This window comes from Anticarsia gemmatalis, chromosome 23 (assembly GCF_050436995.1).
Source record: "Anticarsia gemmatalis isolate Benzon Research Colony breed Stoneville strain chromosome 23, ilAntGemm2 primary, whole genome shotgun sequence".
NCBI lineage: Eukaryota > Metazoa > Arthropoda > Insecta > Lepidoptera > Erebidae > Anticarsia > Anticarsia gemmatalis.
This window is the reverse complement of record NC_134767.1, coordinates 4792098-4819000: the sequence shown is the minus strand read 5'-3', so window position 1 is coordinate 4819000 and position 26903 is coordinate 4792098. Positions and strand designations below refer to the sequence as shown.

Sequence of the window (26903 nt, the reverse complement as noted above, 5' to 3'; positions counted from 1 at the left end):
CATAATATAATACATAGATTCTCTTGAAGGTATAGGCAGAAGAGTCTTATGTTACTTGGTCATCCTTGTTATTAGTTTTCTCAACCTATGTTTTTTTTCACGTTCTCTACTATGAATTACTTGACGTATAAAAAGTCTAAGCAAAAAAATAACTCCGGTTTACGCTATCTACTATTGCGTATCAAACCATTAACCCGATGGGACAGTCAATTAAATAAATTATATGATAATATTAATTTTTACATACAATACAAATAATAATGAACAAAAACAAAAACCATCAATCAATAAGAGTACCTACTGAAGCCACGAGATAATTAGCGACGTTTTTCTATTCGACCGTAACGTATGTAAATAAAAACACGTTTGGATGCGGGCCCTACGTCACCAACTTATCTATTTAGACACGCCTTTTTATACAACGCAGCTACAGACACATACCCATCTCACTCTCTCGCGTGAATTCAAAATGATCTGTCCCTTTCCCGTTGAATAGATACGACAGAATTGAATAAAGACGTAAGTGGATAGTTTGTTTGATTAATGTAAGCTTTAAATGAATGGTAGTTTTGAGCTTTTGTTGACGATTTATTTTACGTAACGAGTGCTAATGTTTTAATGAGATTAGATAATTAAGTTTTAAACAGTGTTAAAATTAAATAATTAGGAGAGGTTTTCGTTCATTTTGATTTTTGTTCTACTGAGTACCTTGTTAAGTGTCCTATAGGTATAATTTCTATAATAAATTGTTGTTTTAATTACCTTCGTTATTAAAACATGTTCTGCTTATTTACTCAGAGCGAAAAATTACTACTAATTACGAGTTTTAAAGCCTGTGTTATAGAAATAAATTTAAAGTAGGTACTTTTGTCTAGTTTGAACCGCTGCAATGAAAGCAAGGGGATTTTACGCGTTGTGAGTGACGAGAGTAATTTTTTGTCACGAGCCTCAGAATTCAATTGGAGGAGTTAACAAGATTGTTAATACGCTATATTCGGCACGATAGCAATCTTAATTTCAAAAAGTATATAATTTCAAAAAACAAAAATGGATTTTTCTTATTTAAAGTCTTTTTAAAAAGACATATTTAAACGAAACTAATATTTATTTTCACCATTAAAACGTAAACATCTGCCAAAACAGAGACGTTCAAGGAATAACTCATTTAGTGTAATATTTTGACGTTAATACGGCTTGGGTTGGACTCAGTTGCACTCGCTTGCGCCCGCTTGCACCCGCTCGCGCCCGTTCGCACGAGGAGTTGTTAAAATGGCTATGTTCTTGTTATTTGTGTGTAATTGGTACCTCAAGACGGAAGGCAGATGCGTGTGACTACGTTTCAAATATTACGTGTTCTGTCCACTTTGACTGCCGTGAGTACGGACTTGGGGAAACTTTAATGAGAATAATGTGGATTTATTATAAAGTAAGTTAAATTTTTTGGTGCACCAAGGCAATTTTTTTCAAGGGCTCTGATACAAAGCTATTATGCAACCTAATTTAATACAATTTAAAACCTAGAGTTCTATTAGCACTTTTCCCGAGATTTTATTATTTTTAATTAGTGTTAAAAATAGTTGGACGAATTTTAATAATACTACTACACTGATAGCTTGTAACCTGTATTAACACATAGGATTTTACCCCGGGAAATGTTTTCTCGCGAAGTCGCTGAGAGAGGCTAGTGTCAAATAAATTACACATCTATATTTCCAAGCTATCGTATTTTCATAAATCTACTCAATTAAAAAGTCAATTTATAAAAATGTTTGAGCACCCAAAACTCCGTAGTTTTCGTGTTGCGTACTCAATGTCCAGTAATTCCCCTATAATTTGAGGGTGGCCGCAACGCAGATTGTTCCTCAGACAGAGCCCACTGGTTTGCGTCAAACACTTTGGTGCACTAATTGCTTACACCTGGAAAACCTCGCTTTCTTTATGACATTAATTTTTAGTTTCCTTTTACAAAGGGCCGTTACAAAGTTTCAGGAAATTGAGATGTGCGTGCGACTTGATGTCGTGTTTGAATTGCTGACATGGCTTGTAGATGGGCAAGATATGGTCACGAGATGGCCGTTCGTTGTGGTTTACTTTCTGTGAAGATAATAGCGGGCTTTAGTTGTGTTGATTGATATGTTGAGTATTCGTTTCCATGCTTACTATAATTGTAATACTAAACCACAAAATAAAATGTATTTATTCTAGTTGGAGTATGTACAGTCAAGATTTTCGTTAGGTATATTACGCAGATAATAAATGTACGATTTAAACTTAAATAAAAATGCCTTTACCTAACCCACTGATTGCATGAAAAGGTAAAGTAAATTGCGTTAGTCGTAAGAATAGATAAAGTTTTAATTGACAAACAAAATTATTGCCTGCGAAATATCAGACCCATTGCACCTCTCTGTTATTCACTCCAAGGACAACTGTCAATATAAGGGACAGTAATAAGTACTAACACAAAGGGAATAACAAAAATACAAGGTTACAGTCGCATCATACCGCACACAGTGATTCCCAGTACCATTAAAACACATCTTTCACACAAAACAATAACACTCGTATATACTTTTCAGAAAATCCAATTAGTTGTTATCTTGCCATCTATTCAATATATTACAAGAGTAATTACAGCCGTGATGTGTGGCGACGGACGGTAACGATGTAGACGTGGAAATGCGTGAGAGGGCAGTGTGAGTACCGAGAAATGCCGCGTGACGAGCCACTGCGCGTGTTTAAACACCGTGACTGTTGTCGCCGTGTCCTGTCATATGCGGTGTTACGGAGAAGAGGATATTATTAAATGCAAAATAATAGTCATTTATATCTTCGGGTGAGAACAAATTGAGAGTTTTTTTTTAAAGTCGTGTAGAACTCAAATTCAAATTCGCAGAAACCCCATCCCGCTCTTAGATTGATGTACTTAAGGCCCCCTCTACTCTACCCATATGGAAACCCATGCACAGCAGTGAAAATGTAGTAGGTATGCCCCTTTCTTAATCGTTAAGTAATTAATTGTTTATCATATAATCTACACTAAACCTAGTTAAAGAAATTTATTGACAGTGAAAATCAATTTTAGTTCTTGTTGTTGAAAGCCTTCTATCGCTATAATACTCGTAAGTGTTTTAAAGAATACAAAATAGGTTAGAAATACAAACTCGCTATCAGTCTATCACTTGTACCATCTACGCAGTAGGCAGACAGAGGCGTGACGCGTGTTGGACTAGCAAATATAAACGCTACACTCGATATATCTGTGCCATGTAATGAGATTTATAACACAATGTTTTACTTTATTTGGATAATTAGAGCAAGAATCTGTAAACTTTTTGTTTAATTTAATAATGATTTGACATAATTACAATGTTAAAGTCACTCTTATTGTGCTTTTGGTATAACTTTTCCTCTTAGTATGAAAAATATCTATAACTATAAAATCTATTCAAAATGCAAAGAAGTAGCAAGGTAAAGAAAAATATTATTTCTACGCAAAATATTATAAATATCGAATATCATTACCGATTATATTAAAATTCTGACACCATAAATTATACCATATCTGACACATAATTTTCTCAAAGTTCTATTGCTTCAAATATCTCAATAGAATTGCTATTTTAAATCCTTTTCTAATTGCCGCTTCTTACTTTGGTGCATCAATGAATTCTAAAAGCGATCCTCTACATTAGCACGGTGTAACCGTTCACTCAACATATCTACGTATATGCAATATTATCTATTTAACAGTCTTTAGCTCTCCGCCCCGCGGAATACCAGACATTCACTAACCACCCAGAAACATCACTCAAAACACCTCTAACATCCACACAATAAGACTCAAAATCGTTTACACTATCTTATTAATCCGTTACAAACATCGTCCAGAATACAAAGATCCCAAAAGATACAACACTAACGTCTGTCGAATCAAATTATGTTTGAAAGCGAGGGGGCGGGGGAGGTCTTGTTTGTTTGGTCGTTCTAGTAGGTATGAGGGAAGTGTGAAGACGCTAAGAGGTGTATCCCCACCGTTCCGTTCCGCGGTAGGCGGGGCCACGGACACGGTCCGGCCGTTACAAGCACTCCACGCATCGCGCCGAGCTTACGCGCAAAGCTTGCAACGGAACGCACGCTTTTTAAACTCGGAAGCCGATCCTTTTTGGTGTTTTGACTTTTTAATTCAAGTGACTGTTCGAATTTAGAATTTAATTCTCTTTTTATTTTTAATTGTTGTGTGCTAGTTTAGTTTGAGTATAAACTTTTTGGACTTTTAATTAGGGTTACTTTATTAGGAGTGTAGTATTTCGTTTGAATAATGGACTTTTGGTTTGCAGTCAAGAACTGAAACTGTTTGTTTTCAAGTAAAGGTAAGTTATTAACTCTAATTATATTTAAGAAATATATTTATATTATTATTTACACATTGTTTGAATTATCAGCTGTAATATTCTGTAGGTTTAGCTAACTGTTATCATTTTAATCCAATATTATTTTATTTTATTTATTTACTTAAGCACGAATCTTATTACGCATAATGTATACTAATATGACATTTAAATCTGTGTATTATAAAACCAATAACCCACTATACATACAGTACATTAAAAAAATACAATACGTACAAGTATTTTTCGTATTAATCCTGTAAATTTCGCTTGTCTATTTCAATGATATTTTCTTATCAAGAAAAGACATCAACGCGCGCCCTTTACATCGGTATAAGATTAGATTCCGATAAGATTACTTGTGAACTACTTTTTATTCATGAATTTTGTTTATACGACCCATAAACACTTGTGTATTTTAATTATTATCGATTGATAGATGATTTGGTAAACGAATAATGTATTTTTTACAGTAGAAACGATATAAAATACATACAATAATCATTGATTACTCCCGAAGTAATATATTTCACAAGTCTCCATGTAACATCAAAAACGCATTTTATAAAAGAAATGATTGGCATATCACATTTGTTGAGATGAAATTGTTAATAATTATTATATGTTTTCTCTATATTTCTACGTTGAAACTAAATAATAAATATATTATTAGATAAAAAAAATATATAAAAGATTCATATTTATACTGATATATTTCGTAAACCGAGAGAAATTGACTATTACTTTTTTTCAATTTATAATTTATACCAGACAGTGACATTATCCATCTACGAGAATAAATAAATAAAGTACATACCATGTAATAGCTAAAGTATTTCAGTAAATACAGTAATGATTGCAATTAAATACTTTAATATGTAGAGATCAAAACATATAAGTAGAATGGAGCAAACTCCTTGTTTTGTTGTTCTATAAATAAAGGCTCTAGTAGTTAACTGTATCTCAATAAATGAACAGATGTGTTTATTTTAATTAAACTACATGAAGACAGCTGAAGTTAATTGATACTTAATTTTATTAATGTGAGAGTCTTTTGTACTGAAACCGCTGAATCGAATTTGATAAAATTCAGCATAGAGAATAATGGAAACTATGTATCTAAAAATATTTTCATATTTCATCCATGGAAAGATTTTGAAATAACACATTAGTCCAAAAATGTGATATTAAAATTGTAGAGATTACAATCATAAGTAGATAATGTATTTCAATAATATACCACACAATGATCTTTTCTTCAAATTCATCATTAAAGTATTTAGCTTTTATCTGTCGTTTCTTCATGAAGACTAAAGTTTTCAGATATTATTCCAGATGCCGACGGCTTTATATATTGCAAATACACAAAACATCTTATAATAATTATACTTAAATATAAAAAAATCTAGTTAGCCTGTGAAAAGTATAAAATTTTCATTTATATAAAGATTAGGTACATTTTATTAAATCTTGCAAACAATTTTGATTATTAAGATCAGTTTGCAAATTACAAAATATTGTTGTAAAATATTCTTAATTGAGTTAATTATTTATCGAAACAATTTCATTGTTCACTGTTATAAATAAACACAATCAAATTAAGTCTGAACACACACTACTTATTTGCCACGTTCAAGACTATGACAACTATTATTTAGACAATTCAGATCTACGTGCAACCTCCAAAAAATATACATAATATATCCCCAAACTCTTACATACACTTATCTTTATAAACCACTAGGATGACACGGAAAAAAATTATAGAGGAAATTGTGAACAGAAAAAAAAACGAATAATTAATTGCAATATTTGGTTATAAATCCTTAGAACTAGCTGTGTATTACCGTGGATATACTTTACGTTTTAAATTATTCGAATAATCAGATTCAATACTATTCTCATTATCGTGATCTGAGCTAGTAATTCCTTAAGTTTTGTAACATAAATGTCGTCACGCTACTGCATAGCGTGGGACTAAACTGTTATTTTAAAATATCAGAATATGACTTCTAAAGTTACCTTTGGACCCCTGCTGGTCCCAAAAAATAGCCTTATTTTATCTTCGTATCGCTGTGACTAAATATCATTTTCGTACATTAATCCAGACAAACAATAATTGTTCTATGCGTTTCTAAAAATTACGAACCTCTTTCAGTTTTAGCGTACCACCTTAATTTTTGTGAGCGCAAACATTAGACTAGCTAGGCTAAAAACTCAACAGACTAATCACTAAAACAAAACAGAAAACTCTACATAAAAATAACCTCCTCCTTTTTTGACGTATTCCCATTTCAGCAAATATTGCTATAATATTACTAATTAGCAAGTATTGTTATAAAATACTATTGAAAGAAGGAAAAGCAATTTCAATATTTTCAAAAATAAAGAATAGCTGAAGTGCTGTAAAAGGAATACTCCTAAATGTCCCCTAAAAATTGAAACCTCCAAAGAATTTAGATGATTCACCAAATATTCCATAAATGCTGTGTGAATGTTTCTAACAGTAAGAGTCTGAAACTGTTACCATACATATTCAAACATGTATGAACGGTCACGGTGTCACACAACGTGGGATTGTCTATCACAGACATTGTTACACACTTTTATAAGCGTAAGTCGCGCTATTAATGTTTAACTAATGTTGAGGTGCAAGGTATAGGCGGTAGCGGGAGCGTGAGCGATGTACTTGCGCTGTTGTTTTCAGTATCTTGCGTTAGAAATGATGAGACAGCTCTAGTTGATTATATTATTTAGTTTGTTTGTAAAACCTACAAGTTATTATGAATGCTTTTCTTTATTTTTTTATGCAAAATACTTTTAATTAGTGGTGTTCTCTCCTTGCATTGTTTACTTATCGTGAGGGTGTAGAAAATATACTCTAATTTATTTTGAAGTGTTAAGAAGATCGAGTTTAATAGAATACACCAAATAAATGAAATAATGCTAAAACTCAAGTTGAGTTGACGGCTTTTATGCGTCTCTCAACTAATTTCTTAAATGTATAATAGAATACGGGAATTAACGCGACCACGCTTTTTACCTTAAAATGCCTAACGTTTCGGCGCAGGTTGCACTCGCCGTGGTCCCAGGCTGACATGTTCCCGTTAATTCCCGTATTCTATTATACATTAAACATGCAACGCGAGAGTTTAAAAGTTATAATTTCTTAAATATTTAAACACAAAATTCTAAACTCTTTTGACTTGTACCACACATCAAACAGCAGCGCTAACTTTGATCAAACCGCTGTTTAATTCGAAGTGGATATACGCGAATTTATGCTTTGCATGCTTTGATATCTAACAATGTTCCCACAAAGAACACAACACCGCCGGTAATCACGCATGCCTGTGTCAATGAACGTGAAATTAACGCGACGTCACACATAGTCTTCCTGAAAGGGGTAGACCAACTATTTTTCTTATCATACTGGATGCTTATTTAATTTGGAATGTTTATTACATGCTTCTACCCTTTCCATTTTCTATGATTAGGGAAGATACTGATGTCAATTCATACTGATATAAATAGTTCCTAGACACAGCTTAATTGAAAAGTATTTAAAAAAATGTGATGCAAATCAGACCGCTGATCATAATAGCGTTTTTAACAACAAGATCATGCCGCGCGTAAAGTTAGTTAGTTATACGGGTATCAATTCAATTATATTTCGCTTACGCAAATTTTGCAAAATTTCATACTATTTCTAAAGACTTCGATCTATTATCAAAACAACATGAAGCAGTGATCTAGAACCTTAACATCCATATTTCATTTATCCCATCCACACACTCATTAAAACATTCTAAAAAAACCAAATAACCAATAACAATCAAACGGACCTTTGATCCACATAGTACCGCTAGGACAACTCATACAATCAACTGATATTTTTACGACGCATTCACTTAGCTTTACGACCAGGGGTTGGTTGAGACCGTTTATCGTCCACCATCATAATACTACTGTTACAAATGAATTTAACCTTTTCTATAGTTGTTATAACTGAGTTTTCTACTTCGGTGGTCTATTTGACGAAGCTTCCAGAATAGACTTTGTAATTTTTCTAGTTTAATGTTGTATTAGCAAAATTAGCGGCTTATGCAATTAAAACGATCATGCGACAAATTATTTCTTCGTATTGTTAGATAATTATTTGTAGTCTGTTTTCATCCATTGCTAGACTTTATAAGGTTTGATAGCTCGTAATTATGAAACGCTACAGTTAAGTTTCAAAGTCGAGCTTTTATATGAGTCACTGCCCACATAAACTTTTCTGTGGTAAATAAATAGGGTTCTAACTAACTCTTTACTTAAACAGTAGTCGGTCAGAAAAACAAAACAATATTGCATTATACGGACTATCATTCTTAATACTCGGTACCGCCGGCTTTCCATTCTCTTTAAGATACAGAAAAGTATGAGTTTTTGTAAATATTCACCTGTCTTAACCTTTGCGGCTTCGTTGTGTAACCAATTGATTAATACACCAATATATTGACAAGGCTGAAACGAAATATTAAGAGCAAACCAGTGGAATTCGCAGGCTTTCAACGTTTGTGAATGGTTGCACATTTAAACAGATAATTACCTTTTTAGGAGTCACTCTACTATTAAGGTACTAAAAGTCTAGCATATTAATGTATAAACAACTTATTTGAAATTCTACTCGACATATATTTAGTAGTAGTTCAACAAGCCATATCTAGTAAAACTTTGTGGGATTATGTTATTAAAAATACACCTTTTGCTCCGAAAATGAACTAGAAAATTGTAACAAACCATCAGTAAATATTTGATCTATGTTGTAATCGAATTCAAGACACCAGGTGCAGTAATAGTAAAAAGCGAGCAACTCACCGCGGCACACGCGCGAGCACACTGCTCATTACAAAATATTTATGCTACATTAGCGAACACGGTGAAAAAGAAAAGTGAACTTCAAAAAAGTAGTGTTACTAAGTAACACCTTCATGGTATTCCGATAGCCGTGCGACTGTAATCAAAGATGGCTCTGACGGTCGCGTGTTCTTCACACTGCTCTGACATAACGAGCCTAAAATGAGCCTCTCGTACTTTTAGCACCCAATCTTCGCACTTTCGACGCACGACGCCCTGTAATTCCGCGCAATTAGCGCCAAATATGAGGTAAAACACCTTAAATGATTCCAAGTCCATTGGCATTACGGCTTCTCACCCCAAATTTGACGAAAGCAAGAGCATTTGGAATTTGTCCGACAAACTTGCGATTTACCGTCGAGAATACGACTTTACTGTAGCTTATCTTTGAAGTGGGTTGTTTCACAACTGCACGATTAAGTTGGTTTAAGAATGGCTGCAGGCGAAAGCCGTCGGCAGATCGGCGGGTGTCAACTAACAAGAGTGATTGTCAAATTGCGAAAAGAACCAAAATCACAGCGTTAAAGTCATACGAAGAGTCGGTTCAGTGTGGAAATTACCGCGCAAACCTTCAGGCGTTTCAACGCTACTGACACAAGATTATATTTCTTACAGTTATTAAGTAATATTAAAAGTTAACAGCTGCCACTGGGATGTATTTTAAGGCACAGTGTTATTACGTGCAATCTAATTTGTGCTTAATTTTATTGGTCTGTGCTGTAAATGAAAATCACGGCGTAAAGAGCTGCAATTAGTTTATACGTCCATATAAGTGAAGCTTTAAAGGAACGACTACTGGATATCACGTGGAAAGTTTCGTATAAAGTGTGATTTTCTGAATAGCATTTTTAACCGTCGGATCAGTTTGACAAGTGTAGGTATCTGAAATACATATATTCTTCTATGAGAAATGAAGCAGCGTTAACTTCTTGTAACATAACTTGGTTTTGAAAGTTATAACGAAAGAAAAATCGGCGTTAGATAAAATTCACCAATTGAATTGTCTGTTAAGTTATACGTAAATGGCCGCATTATTTAAGTAAATCTCAAATAATTTTTATAATGATTATCGTCGAATAAAGTTAGAATTAGTAATCTTATAATACACAATACAACATTCGACTTGAAAATTTACTGAACAACTATAAAGTGGTTGAAATAATAAAAGTTAAGTTATTAGTATGAGTACAAATTCTTTGTTATAATATAGCTCAATGCTAAATATGCATATGAACGTATCAAACTTATTGTTCGTGTAATAAGTTAGATGTACGCTCGAGAACACAACGCTTCATATATTTCAAACGTGAGAAAATTTCAAGTAAATGTGTAGTTCATCTTGTATTTGTGTTAAATCTTCACTGTAAAATAGTATACAATTTATAATGTATATTCCTGTATAAAAAAATGTGCAACTATTTTTAAAGGCATGGTTAAGTCTCACACAATTTTCTTAATAATTAATTTCATAAATGAAAAGGTAATATTAGTAGTTTTAATTTGATCTTCAAACTATTTATTAGTAGGTACGGGACAAGAATCTTATGGATTTGACTGAACTTTACAGCCAAGTTATACTAATTCTGTCGCATAAACCGTTCCTTAAAAATGGATTTTCTGATTCATAACATAATACCTATATGTACGATTCAGCAGTGTTTGAGGAAAGCTATAAAAATGTAAAAAAAAACCTTAAAACTTATAAAACCTAGCATCATTAAAAAAGTATTTAATTAGGAAATAAACAGTTTAAATAGATTCAATTTCAAATATTAATAGAATAGAAAGGATCAATTTAATTTTTCTCAAACAATTAATATGAAACCGAATACCGCAATATTGATTCTAATCAGTCAATTTTTAGCTTCTGCAACTTTTGGCCAATTAGATATAATTTGACCAATTTCTGTATTGACCAACTTTGACTCTGTGGGAACAGAATTTCGAACGTTTAGTCTTGTAATGCTATTAATATTTACCGTTAGATATGTATTGGGTTAACTCTGACCATACATTAGTTCGACCAAGAAAGGGGTGAAAATTTTCATATTTATTTACAATCGAACATTTCACTTGTATTTCTTTACACTTTCAGTAAATAGGTACAATATTCGTACTATTCGAATGGTTACAACACTACACACTCACTATAGTTTTATACTGCTAGACGATACTTCAGTAAAGAAACGACAATGAATAATATTTGCAAATGCACTCAATAGTATTTTATTTTTTGTCTGTGCCTACCTCTGGGGAAAAGGCGTAGTTCTTCTTCGTATCTTCTAGCATTTTCCATCGCAGAGAAATGTGATATATATTAGCATTATTTAAATAGTAGATATAATATTTAATTCCTAAGTTTTAGTTATAATGAGTTCTAAACTAGATTGACTATTAGGTATTAATCTTTAAAATGTCTCTAACAATGCAAGCAAACATAGGTGAAGTTCATCTCAGTTGTTAACGGGATAGAATCTTATCTCACGACCTCTTGGTTCACGCCCTACGCCTTAATTGGGCCTTGAATGCCTATTTACTTATAAGGGTAAATACATTAACCAGTCTATTTATCGTTTTGTACATATAAATGTCTTAACATAATTTTTCGTAAATGTATTAAGGTACACAAATACATTTGCTTTTAAATACGTATCGCTTTCATATTTATAATTTTTTTACAACATTCTTACATACTCGTGACTCCTATTACTAAGATTTAAAAAAACATTTTTATTAGCTTAAACACTAGATCGAGCCGCTAACATACAAATCAAATAAATTTGTTCCGTATGGCAATCGAAACCACGACCTCTCGATCTAATACTAAAGGCGTGGCGACCTTAACCACTGCGCCACGGAAGCCATCCTATATTATTAATTAAAAACAGCTATTATATTACAAGCGCCTCTATCAATAACATAATTAACTTGTACAAAAACAAAGATGATTTTAATAAAGACGCCACTAAAAGTAACGTTACTTTGGCTACTGGCAAATTGTAATTGTTCAGAGTCTTGTTTAAATAATTGGTCAGTTCTGACTTGTGCCCGTAGGGAAGCATTCGGACAAGAGGCTTCGATTCAATTGCTTTTTGAAATACCTTATTATTAGCGATTGATGTTATATTTAATCGGATCGATAATTTCAAAAACCAATGTGTTTATTTCTCATTCAAAAATATATTTCAGTTTGCATTTTAAATTAAGGAAATATAATTAAAAAGTACCCTTTGAAACGCTTTGAACTAACTGAGATAAAGATCTTTTCGATGCCGTCGTGTCGTGAGTTTGAACCAGTTCTTTTGACATACGCTAGCATCCATGATCAAGATTTCGTATAAAATTTGTCAATGGAGACTCGATATTAGAGCAGTAAATAATTCGTGACCGCAGTCTCAACACACGTCTTTCACCTCACATTTCCATGACTTTTCATGTGACATTACCGATTACTTCTACTTAAAATAACCAAACAACATTCAGTATAATCTGACACATAGTTTCTCTCCAAAACAAGCCTTAACTAACAAACACTACACCGGACGTGGCGCACAAAAAACTAACCTCTAAACGAATATTTTTGTTCCAACACTATTATAAATCAGGTATAAAACACTTTGTTTCCGACAGTACCGTATTAATTATAAAATTGGAGCGCCTTACCGTGAGCATGTAAATTCTGTGCGAATTCATTAAAAAATTTAGTGTTTTAACCGCACCCGTATCAAGAAGTTTCATGCGACACGAAAATGCAAATGTAGTGCACAGTTTTCCTTATGTCAAACTAAATAATGAGTGGCTTTTTTCATCAAGCTTCGCTGTTTGCCGCTTAATTAGAACTTTGGCTTATTTTGATAAATTTCTGAGTGCTGAATTTTGTTGTGCAGTTTGTAATGAAGGTGTAGGTGAAATAATTAAAGTTTTAAACATTATATATTATTAGAATTACAGTACTTGCGTCATAGAGAAAGTAGTGTGTTGTTTTTTAAGCACAAACAAAACATATGCCCTCATTAAAACAAAATATTCCAAACATGAAATGGTGCAACGGCAATTGAAACAAATTTCACAAAATAAAGGCGAATAAAAACCTTTAAGCAATAATTATACTTGGTTCTATTAATACTCTTGTGAAAATCTAACATCTTCCTTGATAGATCTTTCCAGCTTTCACATAAAACGCAAAGAAATCTATCAGATAAAATACTTGAAGCGTAAAAATGACCTCACACTCGCGCTAAAAGAGGTGAAAATTGGCCGGTGGTCTCTCTGTGTGGCACAAAATGCAAATACGGCGCGGTGTCGCTCGTTGTCGCGCTATCTGTATCTGCGACACATGGGCCGCGTGTGCCACCAACCTGTAATGTTACGGAACTGACTGATTGCTTCATTAGTACCCAGATTGAACTTGCTGGATAATAATGAAGTGCATTTTGCTTCTGTTTACTATTTCAAAGAAACGCACTTAATTCTGATCAGACTTATTTTGCAATGATTAGCGTTATACGCCATTCTAGCTCTACCAGTAAATCGATTTGTTAGTTAACGAGATTCACTAATAGTTGTTAAGGGTTCCCGCGAAACCAGAATTTAGAGAGACTACTTATTCTACGGAAAATTAAGAAAGACACATATGATTGAATTAATCCTGTGTTCTTTAAAATGCATCTTTCATTTCATGTTAATTCTCTTGTGATTGTATACACGATTAAGAAGAACAAATAAAACAAATAATGTCTTTATTAATGTAGACAGTAGCTATACAACAAAGCAAAGGTATGTGACGGCGCAGTCCGGACAAGCGTTAAGTGAAGTGCGTGGTGCCCCCCGCTGAGCCCGCCCCATATTAGTCGAAGACGTGTGACGCGGCTAATTCAATATTTATCATCTCTTTGTAATTGCATTATAAACTTTGTCATTAACGTCTATATGTTATATCGTGCCTTGTTCTCTTGGGAAACAAGTAGGTGACAGAATAACATGGATGTATCTGCTACTTTATTTAAGAATATTTATGGCTTGACCATATTCCTGCGTGTGACTGATAAATTATTGATATTTGCAACGATAGAAATATTATCTTGCAAATAAATTGCTATTTTTTCATTACGATGACTCTTTCATTTTGTTTAAATAAGGACACTTTGTTTAATTTTTTCTTTATCTGTCTTACTAGTCGATTCAGAGTGACAACCTTGAAATTACATTACGGTGTGAATGCAGCCGTGCCATGGAAGGCGTCCGCATTACTAGTATCGTATAATGAAGATATATTCCACAGTAACTGCTAAACGATCTACTAAATATGTGGCCGGAGTCCTTAATTAGAAATGAAAAAATTACGACCAGTGTGTAACTGAACTTTTATAAAATAAGTAATTAACATAACATGTTATAATTACACCGTTTAGTATTAAACTATTTTATTTTATACCAATTTTAGAGTTTAAAAAAAATGTTTTGTTGTTGTTTTTAATTGGTACTTGTAAGTTCAAGGAATAACTTCAAAGAACTCTTGAACGTATTTAGTTGGGAAATATTACTCCCTTGCTTATTTAAGGATCCCTAATATGTGTAAACCATTTACTGTGTAGATATGCATTAAGCTTCGCGCACTAACTAAGATGTAGGTATTCTCGAATCTCGAAAACGTCGAATGTACCGAAAATCTCAAATTCCTTTGTTCATCATATAAAACGTTTGAAACTCGCGATTAACAAGGGCTCTCAACTCTATAACCGCAAAGTTATCAAGATGTGACGCCAATACTGCCTGACAAAAACCTGAACAAAAAAAATATTATTCTTAAGGTATTCGGGCTGCCTTTTTAGACAAACATGCAAACTCTTTTGCATATAATATGCATATCTTAAACATCATCAACGAATTTTCAAGAAGAGACAAGTAAAAAGCACTTTTAAAACAGAATCTCATATTCATAGCCTTTGATAACAATTTGACTAATTAACAAGCGCCAAACATTTATCAGGTTTTGAATTGAATTTTTTTTCAAACAACTAAGTTATATTTTGTCGAGGCGGAGTTGAAAAAGGCGTATCATCAAATATGGTTGCACTGAAAGTGGGGGTTTACATAAATTATACAAGTAACCTGCCCACATTTAAAAATGTTTTTCAAAGTCCTCGCAGTCCGTACGGTCCTTGATTACCAATCAGGTAACGCAAATTCATTTGTTTCGTCGCACGAACTAAAAATACTTTTTGTACAGATTCTTCATTGAGTATTTCGGTGGAAATCGAAAATGTGGGGATTCCGTCTTTTGTTTTGTTTAGGTTCGATGTGGAGTGAACGTGTTCTGTTCCGTTACGACTCAAGGTTGTACCGTGATACATTCGCAATAAAACGACGTCAAGAAGCTGTTACCGTCAAGATTAGCTTTTATATTAAGGTTCCGACATTTGCGACTTGTACCTATTCAAAGACATGCAAAGTGACAAAAATTTACAAGAATATTGACATTTGTTTTGGTATGACTATTTTATCACGATATGTTACGATATTAGACTACCATAAAGTCCAAAGTTATATCACATACCGATCATGAAATTCTCATTTAACCCGGACCCCAATATAGCTTGTTTTATATCTACCTCAACCATTATTACATTAACTATCATTTGCTAGCAAAATACACCCCCTACTAGTAGGCGGCATACAACATGATATTAGAACAAGTTTATCTATAAAGTATGTTGGTAATGTAGACTTGGATATCTTATATACCGGCGGGAGGTTCTTGCGACGTTTAAGGTCTGATTAAGGATGCCTCTCATACATCGCAGTCGCAACCTTGTGAAGTAACCAATTGATTAATTAGTAACAATTTATTCCATCAGTGTACTGTCAAGATCATTAAGTTTTTCTCTTCGACTCACAACAGACCGGATAAGATCGGAGACGATTGAGATAGCCTAATCAGTGAGCACCAAATACGATCTAGATACATCATTTCTCGAAAGATATTGAAAAGTAGAAAAAATATCACATTTATGTCAGTCCGTTTCCGGAATAAGTTTTTCTGAAGCGATTTAATTAATTAATCTCTAACATTCCTATTTAAGATATTTTTCTGAGCGATATAATTCCGTTAATGGCTGAGGAAATATACGTACTTCATATAAGTCTATGTACAAAATAGCAGCGCTAATCAGCAGTACAAACTTGACTAAAACGCTTAATATCCTCATGCTTAATGCTGGCAGCATTTAAATCATAGACTTAAAAAGATAACAACCAGTATGTGACGTCACCAAGCCATTAGTACAAAAGAAAAGCAAAACTCGCACCGGAGGCGTCTAGTATAAAATTCAGCATAAAATAAAGTGAGCACTGGATCGCGATAAGGGCGTTACCACACCGAGCTAAAAGACAAGTGGCTTAATTGAGAGGCAAGCCGTGGGGGGTCCCAAAGGCGTCGGTTTATGCTAATCAATTCAAGCAGTTTGTTTTTTAAAGCACAATCGCCACCGGAATCGTCGTCGGTTTTACTCGTTTTTAGTTCCTTTTTTAAAGCCAGTGTTGTGTTAATTCGGTTTGGTTTTGGTATTTTGTTGATTGATTTTACGTTTTGAAACGGTTTTTGGTTTTGGTTTGAAGGATAGAGATAGGTGCACTATACAAATAGGTTTTTTTATAGTTGTTTTAAATTTCAGTTTATATTATTTAAGTTGTTGGTCAATTTGGTCATTTGTTTTAATACAAGGTTATCAATTATGTTAACAATGAACATATTATTTGCAAACCTTTACCTTTTAAATTCAGATAATTTAAGTTTTTCATCCACCAGTCGCTGAACGTTTGCATCAAATTGATATTTACCAAAAACTTCAAAAGAAAATGTATCTAAACATTAAAGGGCTATTCACAATACAGAACCCACAGGTATAAAGCTAAGTATCGGTAGCCTATAATTCAGTGTTCGCTCCACATTAGTCCACATACCGTCGTTTGGTCGCACTCGATGACAGCTCTTATAAACACCTAGTAACTTCCCAGAACGGATGATACCATGAATGATGTCTGGTGTGGATGGCTAGCCTTTTGAATCTATGAGATATGTTTGTTTAGTTGTTTGAATATATCATTCGGCGTTGTGTTTCATTTGGTTCTGTTTTATTTCGTGAAACTGCAATTAGCAATATCAGTCAATATGATAGTTTAGTACCTATATGGAGGGTACCTGGACGAGAGCGTCACAAAACCAAATAATGAATTTTATAGTCAGAGTAGAGTAAAACGGTGAATGCTGATAATGATTTTTATCATAGAAGCGGCTTTTATCATAAAAATATTCTAAAATATTGACCTCAAGTTTCATTACTTGAAATCCTAGTTATTCCAAAACATTACGTAACAACAACAAAACAAATCCATTGGAACACATAAAACAGAATCACCAATAACAATTAGAGACGTCCCATCTTGTGTTAACCCTGAACCGAAACCTTGACTGACTGAACACGTAATAAACATAAAAACCTACGATCTTAGGGTTGCCGCGATAAAGAAATATTAAAGTGTAAAATATGCACAAATTATTAATAACACGCACAGAGCGTTCACGCGAAACCTTTGTGCTTTGATACGGATAGTTTATGAAATCGCGTCGGTCACGCGTTTTTAAGTAGTCGACAATAGTTTAGGATTTTAAATGGCTTAATATGAACGTGGCGACTACTGTTGCTGCGAGCAACAGATCGAAATATAGGTTTTGTAGACGTTTATTATTATGTTAGGTTTTTAACCGACGCCAATTTAACAAATAGGTATGGTTAGGTTTACAATTTAGGGCTCTAGCCTCGCAATTATGAATATTTCAGTCAATCTATTAACTGACAAAATGTTTTAATATAACAAATCTTATCTAAACATCTATTACCCCCGGTTTCTGAGGTACATTTAGCGGTAGTTTATCTATTCAATAGTGTCAAAACTCATATAAAAAAAACGCTAACGAATAGATAAACTACCTTTTGAATGTACTCAGAAACCGAGGGTTAATCTATTAAATCATTCATGAGAAGGAAAGTTCGATTCAAACGAAATTTTCATCGATTAGACTTCGCTGTTCGCAGAGGATCTCCTATTATGTGTCTCTTATAGCTTCTCTTTTTTGTGTGGAAATTTATAAACCTAATATCAAAGTGATTCAAATCACCAGTCAACTACCAGTGCTTTTTCCAAAACACCAATATTCCTAACTAACCTACTCGGCCACCCAACTTTAAACCTTCAGTCGTTATTACCTGACTGATCGTTACACGTATATAGTGAAATAAGTACGTATAAATCATATCAATATTACCGAACAAAAACAGGTACCGTCAAATTTGGTCATTTGTCGGTACAATACGGTCATTTATTGCTCCACGTATAGCGTGTCGGTCTTAACGCACACTTGTAATTTAAGCATTTTGTCGTACGCCATTATGCTAATAGTTTTCATAATATTTTTGATACGCTGGCCCTTCCTCGCCCAGGTCAGGACTCTGAGTTTTATGATATTGTTAATGTTGTTCTGTTCGAAATGTTAGGTTGTAAGGAAATTGTTTTTAAGGAAAACGTTTAGGCTTTTAGTTTTCTAATGTGTATAATTTTTTGTTGTTCTTTATTAAAACTAAAATTAGAGTAAAGTTGATTCCATTTTCTTTTTTATTAATAAATGCTAAAATTCGTTATGTAATGTTCTTAAAAACCACTTGCTAAATGATTCCAATAAAATGCGAGACTCGAATTCTAAAGATTACAAAACAAGATCTAAATTAATTTGAAAAAGAAAATAATAAATTCCACCATTGTGTTACATCCGACTTTATCATTGGATCAAATCAACAATATCAGAAACAGGATGTCGTATGTCACAGACGGCAATATAATCAATACTTGAACTAGATACATGCTAAGAGCTGAATAAACATAATATACGATCAATTTATAATTAATTAAGTTTCAAAATGCGGCCCCTTGTGTGAACGAGCATTTTCGTAGGTTGGCGTGACACTTGGGTGCAATAGTGATGCGACTTTATCGATGTCCGTCTAATTTATCGATGTTGTTGCACATCTTGACCTTTCGTGGCTTGTAAATGTTTTGAACATACATTTCGTAGCGAAACTTCATTTACGTGTCGTGTAAATTTTCTCAGGAGGTGCTTGAACACTTTCAAAAGATATAAATGATTTCGATATTCAACTACATTTTAATTAAATACTCATTTTATCTTCTTAGATTTTGTTTTACGTTCGTATTATTGTTGCACTTTGATTTTACCATTGTGCCTTCGGCTTCGTGCGCACTATTTTGATTAGCACTTGAAAAGATGTACCAAAATCGGTTCCGTCACTTTGGTGTGAAAATAAAAAATAATATGCTTGCTTTTGCATTTATAACATTTTAGACTTAGATTTATAACATTTTAGGATTAGGAACGCTATTGAAAATTTGATACTGTAACTATGAAACGTAATATTATCTATTGACTATTGAGTTAATTACAATCAAAACTCATGTAATAATAATAAAAAACATGCCATCAAAGCCTACGCACAGAGCCTTTCCATCGACAAACACCAAGTGCGTCACTAAACAATGTTGTTATGCAAAACAGAAGGCGAACATTATCTGATCCCGAGCCCGCGTTGAGCGTGGCCACAATTATTTACGGACAAAATAATTATAAATTACTAAATTGTTCATTGGCTCTACTGTGGAAGCAGTGGGTGTAATGGATGTGAATTACTGTTGGGACCTATTGTGTTACTGTGCAGCTTAGTGTTGGGTTCACAATTCCGCTTGTTGTCTTAGGCTGGGCACAGGAGAGGTCTAGATATAGAGTACTGTATAGATGTGTACAATGTATTAAAAGGTTGTTTTTCTATCTCTTTAAAAAATATTGATTCGTTTAAAGTTTCGTAGAGCTTTTTAGTATACTAACTTGTTATACATTTTTTTTTTTATTTCTGAGTTTGACATTCTAACTACAAATGATGAAACAGGTTTATACCTGGGGTACTCATTTTGCACCCGAGTAGGTTATTTGAATATGGCGAACTTCTTTTCTTTATGAGGTGCTCAAACTTCGGAACTATGATCTCGATAACGACTAGCAACCATAAAACGATTGCCAATAAACGCTCAGATTTCAATATACTACTCTAGATTTCTCAATTATATAAATCTATATGGATCTATTAAAATTTATAGCATTACGACATCATATTACGTTGTGATGTATGGCAAAATATACCTCACACACATACACACGTGGCAAGGACTCATCATCACACGAAATACTTGTATGGCAAACCAATCTGTGACACCTCTTACTGAATACTATACATAAATTTACGTATGAAAGAATATTCCTTTCATTGACGAGATTAGCTGATACTAAATAGCCTTTATAAAAAAATATTAACCAAGACAAAAAGCTACCTGAAGAGACATTCCTAAAAGAACCCTTTCAAAGCGACAGCACTTTAAAGTGATATTTGCGTGCGCCCACGCGCCACGTCTTACAGTGGGTAATTTTTTTGTATTTTCACGGTGATCGACCACCATGATACCATCGATTTTACTTCTAACACGCACCGACTCACTTAATTCAAGATTTACTACCGCATCATATTTTGATAAGTATTTTTAATTTGAATAAATTATTATTTAAGGGAGTTATCGTATAATGGGCGGTTCGTAAGCATGGTTTTGTTTTGTCACGGCCGCTGTGGTTTCCAAGTTGTTGTTAATTTGTGGGGAAATGTTACATGTGTTTTTTTGTATGAATGTTGTGTGGCTTTCTTTTATAGGTTGGTTTCGTCTCTTTTGAAATACAATTACCTACTTACAAAAATATTTATAGTCGTCAACGTCACCTATATTGCACTTCAGGGTTTGACTCTGTCCGTTTTCTTTTGGTTTTTTAATTTAAGCTAAATATGCCTAAGCCACTGCTCTTGCTTCGACCTTAAAGCTACACTTAATAGACCAATTTTAGTACCTACATTGTATCATATAAACCGAGACATTGTAATCCGCATTCGCATAGACGCTCGCTTGAACCAAAGAGACAGTCACTCATACCTACTCGTACTAGACAGGAATGCATTGATGAATACATTTCATGGAAGTTACTTTCCTATTTTGGTCTCCCCACAACGCAATATCATACATTAGGTAATATTGTGGCGCATTCTGTGTGCACATGTTCACTAGCGTAACTTTAAAGTAGCTTAATTAATTTTTAATTGTAGCACGCTATTTTATTTATAACATTACCAGGTAAAACTAAAAACAAAAGTCTAATATTCTGTTATTAACTGCGTAACCCTTACTACGGTAGGTCATTTCCTTATCGGCCGAGAACTCGATAAAGATGTCACGGGCCTTAATTTCAACTCGCAAGCGATCATTTCATGAGATTACCATGTTTACGCGATACAACTAAAATTATTTATGTTCCGTATAAATTTTGAGCGACATTTTTCAGTTATAAAATCACGAATTTATTGTTGTAACTGCTTTTTTACGACTCTCTTGGTACTTGCTACGTTTGGTGTGCGATGCTTAGCAACTATGTTTATAGAAGTTAATAGGTGTATAAAGTTAAATTACTGGCAATATACACTGAACTAAGATGAAGATTATCATGGTTCTCTATTTCGCAATAGCCGAGAATAATTGACTTAACGAAAAGCATAATATGGTTTACCTATGCCCTCTTATAGAAATTATGATAATGAGGACTTTAAACTTACCGACAGAACTATTTGTAAATGGTTATACTTTTGCACGCTTCACTTACAAGAAATAATTGATAAAACAACCTTAACAAACACGATATGAATATTTAATATATTGACACTAAAGAATTTATACAAAAAGAAAAACATTATACATTTTACTTTCTTTGCTTCAACGCCCTTTATTTTTACTGGATATACTATATGTAGAGCTAAATTAGTTTGTCTAAAACAAACAACACCTTATTGTAACTATCACTCCGAAATTCTATTCTTATGAGCAGGCAGCTGTCTATATAAAAGTCTTAATTAATTATAACGTGTTTATTTATTGAATATATCTCATATATTGTGTTATTGTTGCAGATATAGTCCCGTCCGGAATGCCGCATACAGGTATGGTATAGTTTTTTTTGTATGTGTAAATATTTAGAAGGCTTTTGATGTGTACGCCGTAGGTCTAAGAAGGAAAAACAACGTCGATATTGCGCTCTTCTTGGTTAAATTACCAAGTTCAGTTTGTTGACGTAGTACGAAGTAGAAAAAAAACAAGCTTTTTATCTTTTCTGATTCGCTTTTTTTGTGATTTTAGATTACCAAATATTTATGCATAGCTACTTTTGTGATCATATTCTAGTAAAGAATTGTTCATTGCCCAGTCGACAAATTTCGAGCAACTATTACAAAACTATAAGAGTGCAACTTCCTTACCGATTAGAATCACATATCTACAGCAATTCACGACACTTCCCCACCATCAAGTTCACACGAACACCGATAGATGGGAACGAACCTACATCCTCTAAAACAACCAATCAACACCCCACCAAACTTATCACAGAACACTTCCTTCCCACTAAAACTATATTATAATATACCAGATAAACGGAAATTTACAACATTATCGAAACAGACTCAAAAGAGCAAACTTTGTATCGGTATAATCTTTGAGCTGTTATCAGTGTACTAAGTACGTCGATATATCAGTAAGCAGGTAGCTTAATGGGTGCCGGTGGTCAATGCTCAGATCTTAATTAACTCGGCGTTAACATTAAAGAAACCGAAAGAGAGCTGCGTTATCGCGGCAGGGAATTTACCTCACGCATTGAAATCATAAGCGTTTCAAAGAACTTATACGGGTGCCAGGATTTCTTTGGTTCGGTGGATAAGTCTTACGCTTGATTCTTGTAGAGAGAGAAGAGATTCTTGAAAGCTGTGATGAAGATACGTTACGTAAATCTTTTAATTTGAAATTATTCTTTGATGCAAAAACTAGATTCTATTGGGGTTCAGTCCATTAACTCTATTTGGGGAGTTATGTTACAGTTATTAGTCGGGTTTAATTTTGTAGTGGTAAAAAAACGTCATAATAAATAATTTCAAATTGGCCTTGCAATGCCTGACGATTCGGCGCAAGTTCCACTGGTTACGTATTCGGGTTATTTCCCGTTTGCTATTATATAAAAAAAATGTATTTGTTTGATAAAAGTCACAATCTGAAGCTAAATATTAACTGTTAGTTCAATTATAAGAAGAGACTGCGAGACCGTGTAATTTATGTATTATTCTATACCGACAACAATGATGGTTTTTATACAATTAAATACTCGCATTAAACTAGTACTTTTATAATAAAAACCACTGTCAATAATTGTAAGGTATATTATTATGTATTTACAGTTAATTTTCTTGAAGAAAATTCATATACAATTACTAGCTATTGCCCGCGACTTCGTTTGCGTGGTATGTAACTTAGGACAGAATTTTCATACAAACTTTCATCCCCTATTTTATTCTTTTGGGGCTATAATAATAAAAACAACTGTCAATAATTAAAAGATCTGTCATTTAGCATCAATATACCTAACTTGCTTCAAAAATCATATTCTATTAACCACTAACATTAATGTCGTATAAATTTATGTGTTTTAAAATACTTCTCGGCGGTGAAGCGTCGCATCATTAATTCTCATTTAGCCATGAAACAGCACTCTTGACAAAATAGCTCTAGTTTTTAAGAAAATAATTTATATGGGTTTCCCCATGGTGTTTTGATAGCTACGGATTCTAACTGCCACGATGAGACATTAAAACTTTATATGTAATCAAAGTTTTTATTACAGTGTCATAGTTGTGTTTACTTTACACTCTATTAAAAGCATTTATAAGTTTCCTATGTGATTTGGACTTGAAAGATAATTTTTTTACTAAGAAATTATAATTGTTGTTGTGCTTAGGAACTTTCAGTTTTCAGATTTCTGAAAGCAATGAAAAAAAAGTACAAGTCTCATTAAAAAACGTTACATGTAGCTTACAAATTACTAATCATTTTATATTTACTAAGACATTATTTTCAAAAAGTACGAAACCTAAATTATTTGCGAGTTTAAATTCAAATAAAAATCTGTATTCAAAATCTATACCGTTTATGTACATTATACACAGAATATACACCTACTAATTCAGTAAGCGCTAAGACTGAGTGCGCAATAACCAACTCGTCAGTAGTGATCAGCAACAGGACAGTCTCAAAGAGACGCCGAACATATGAACCCTGGTACCTTACTACCGTCGTCAACCATTAACGGTAATTAAGAAAATCGAGAGTCAAATCTCGTATCGAGATAAAATCGGATCCGTATCGAGTCGGCCCACCCGCATCAACACTCACTCCACTCTAATACATTATACATGCTCCGCTCACATTAGTTCCTTATTAACATCTGCTCGCACCGAATTGACCGTTCACAATGTCACCCACGCTTCTATAACACAATCTCAACCTTATTCCCCCGCAATAAGACACTCTAAACAATCAACGTCACTGATTATTAGCAATAAAATATCATTTTCATGATACATATCTCATATACAGCAATAATTTCTACTAAACGTGATGATATCAGAGCATATAAGAATGATTTGTATTTTGTTGAAGATCCCACACGAAGTTTCCGGCTTCTAATTTGAATATAAACAACGTTTAATATCGTGTAATAGTTCTCTAATTAACAGTCATACAATATATTGTTGGAAAGTTATTGGAAATAGAAAAAAAATCGTGTTATAATTTTGACAAAGTTGTTTCTACGGAAAATGTGATTGGAAATATTTCGGACCAAGTTATTAGGCGCGCGGTTACATGTTAATTTATTATGTCAATGTGCATAATGTATACAAGTACCGTTTTTAATTTAATTTAGAATCTATTTTAATTATTTATAAGTGCCAGTCAAACAAGCGCATAAAATTCGTTTATACGTTTCGTCTCCGATTGTTTTATTACCCTTTTGCAATTATAATTGTATCTATCGTGAATTTGTATTTGAAAGAATTAGAATAAACTATAATTTCATCTACAATATAACAGATAATTAGTAGTACCTTATTCTTACTTTTGCAATATGGAATTACTATTAAGAAAAAAAATATGAGGTTAGAATAAAATTGTAATATGATGATAAAATTAGTAAGTAACGCAAGTTATCGAAGGATTTTATGCAAAAGTAATCCTTTAATATACGACTAGACTTATAAGTTACGTGAAGTTAACGCAAAGTATTAAAAACCAGTAATCGTTTGATACAAAGTTGTAGGATTAGTGAATATAATAAACTTGTAAATTTTACTCTCAAGATGAAAGACATTTTATAACTTTCAGATAATTTTATAAATGTACTAGCTGACCCGCGCAACTTCGCTTGCGTCCCATAAGAGAGAATGGCTCAAAATTTTCCCCGTTTTTTAAACATTTTTTACTCCTGCTCTGCTCCTATGGGCCGTAGCGTGATGATATATAGCCTATAGCCTTCCTCGATAAATAGGCTATCTAACACAGAAATAATTTTTCAAATCGGACCCGTAGTTCCTGAGATTAGCGCGTTCAAACAAACAAACAAACTCTTCAGCTTTATAATATTATAGTATAGATTTAATGTTATTTAATAGTATTATGTAATAGTAGTTAATTTAGATAAGTTGACACCTCCTACGCAAGTGGTCGCAGGTTCGAACCCGAGGCAACACACCAATGACTTTTCGAAGTTATGTGTGTATTAGAAATAATTGTCACGTGCTCCAACGGTGAAGGAAAACATCGTGAGGAAACCGTGCATGCCTAAAAATTTGTTTGATACATTTATTGAGGGCTTGCAAAGTCCCCAACCCGCACTTGGCCAGCGTGGTGGACTCAAGGCCTAACCCCTCCCTCATTACGGGAGGAGACCCTTGCCCAGCAGTGGGACAGTAATGGGTTAAATTTATTAGTATAGATTAGTCAATTTTGTTTAGGTTATTAGTTTTATTATATGTTCTTTGACAATGGAAAGCTTCACTGACATTGTATACCATACTTTTTCTAACATGGATAGATTTCATAGTAACAGAAATACAAGTCTAAGCAGAAGTTTATTCTTTTTCATACTGTTATCTTTTGCTTTTCATGTACTTATAACATTATAATCATCTCTACCGCCTGTAGATAATAATTCCCGAGGGAAACCATATTTAGCTTTGTATTTATTAATACATAATAGAATTACTTGTTTCGTAAGTTTTTTTAACTGTGGATCGCACAAATAATTGTTCCGTGTGGGAATCGAACCCGCAATGGTATCGGCGTGGTGACCTTAACCACTACACCACTTATACAGTCCAAAAATTGTGGGTTATCAAACTGCATTCAGTAATGAGTAACCGACAAATCGCATGATGGATTTTCGTGCGTACATCTTAATCAAATTATCGATATCAATTGAACACATCGAGTGCGACACCTATTCGTTATCATCGTCGATCTGTCGGCGTCAGACGCCGGTGGACGTCGAAACGCGACAAGTCGACTAGATTGACG

The 26903-nt window shown here is 33.5% G+C and overlaps 1 protein-coding gene across 1 annotated transcript in view; it reads left to right on the top strand.

Annotated features, from left to right (window-relative positions):
- The first annotated feature begins 4106 nt into the window (after positions 1–4106).
- LOC142983090 (uncharacterized) overlaps positions 4107–26903 on the top strand; it is a 53218-nt gene continuing 30421 nt past the window's right edge. Inside the window, exons 1-2 of the mRNA XM_076129916.1 lie at positions 4107–4373; positions 22418–22447. Of these exons, the coding sequence (XP_075986031.1) occupies positions 22435–22447 (13 nt within the window). The 5' untranslated portion in view covers positions 4107–4373; positions 22418–22434. The remainder of the gene's footprint in view (positions 4374–22417; positions 22448–26903) is intronic.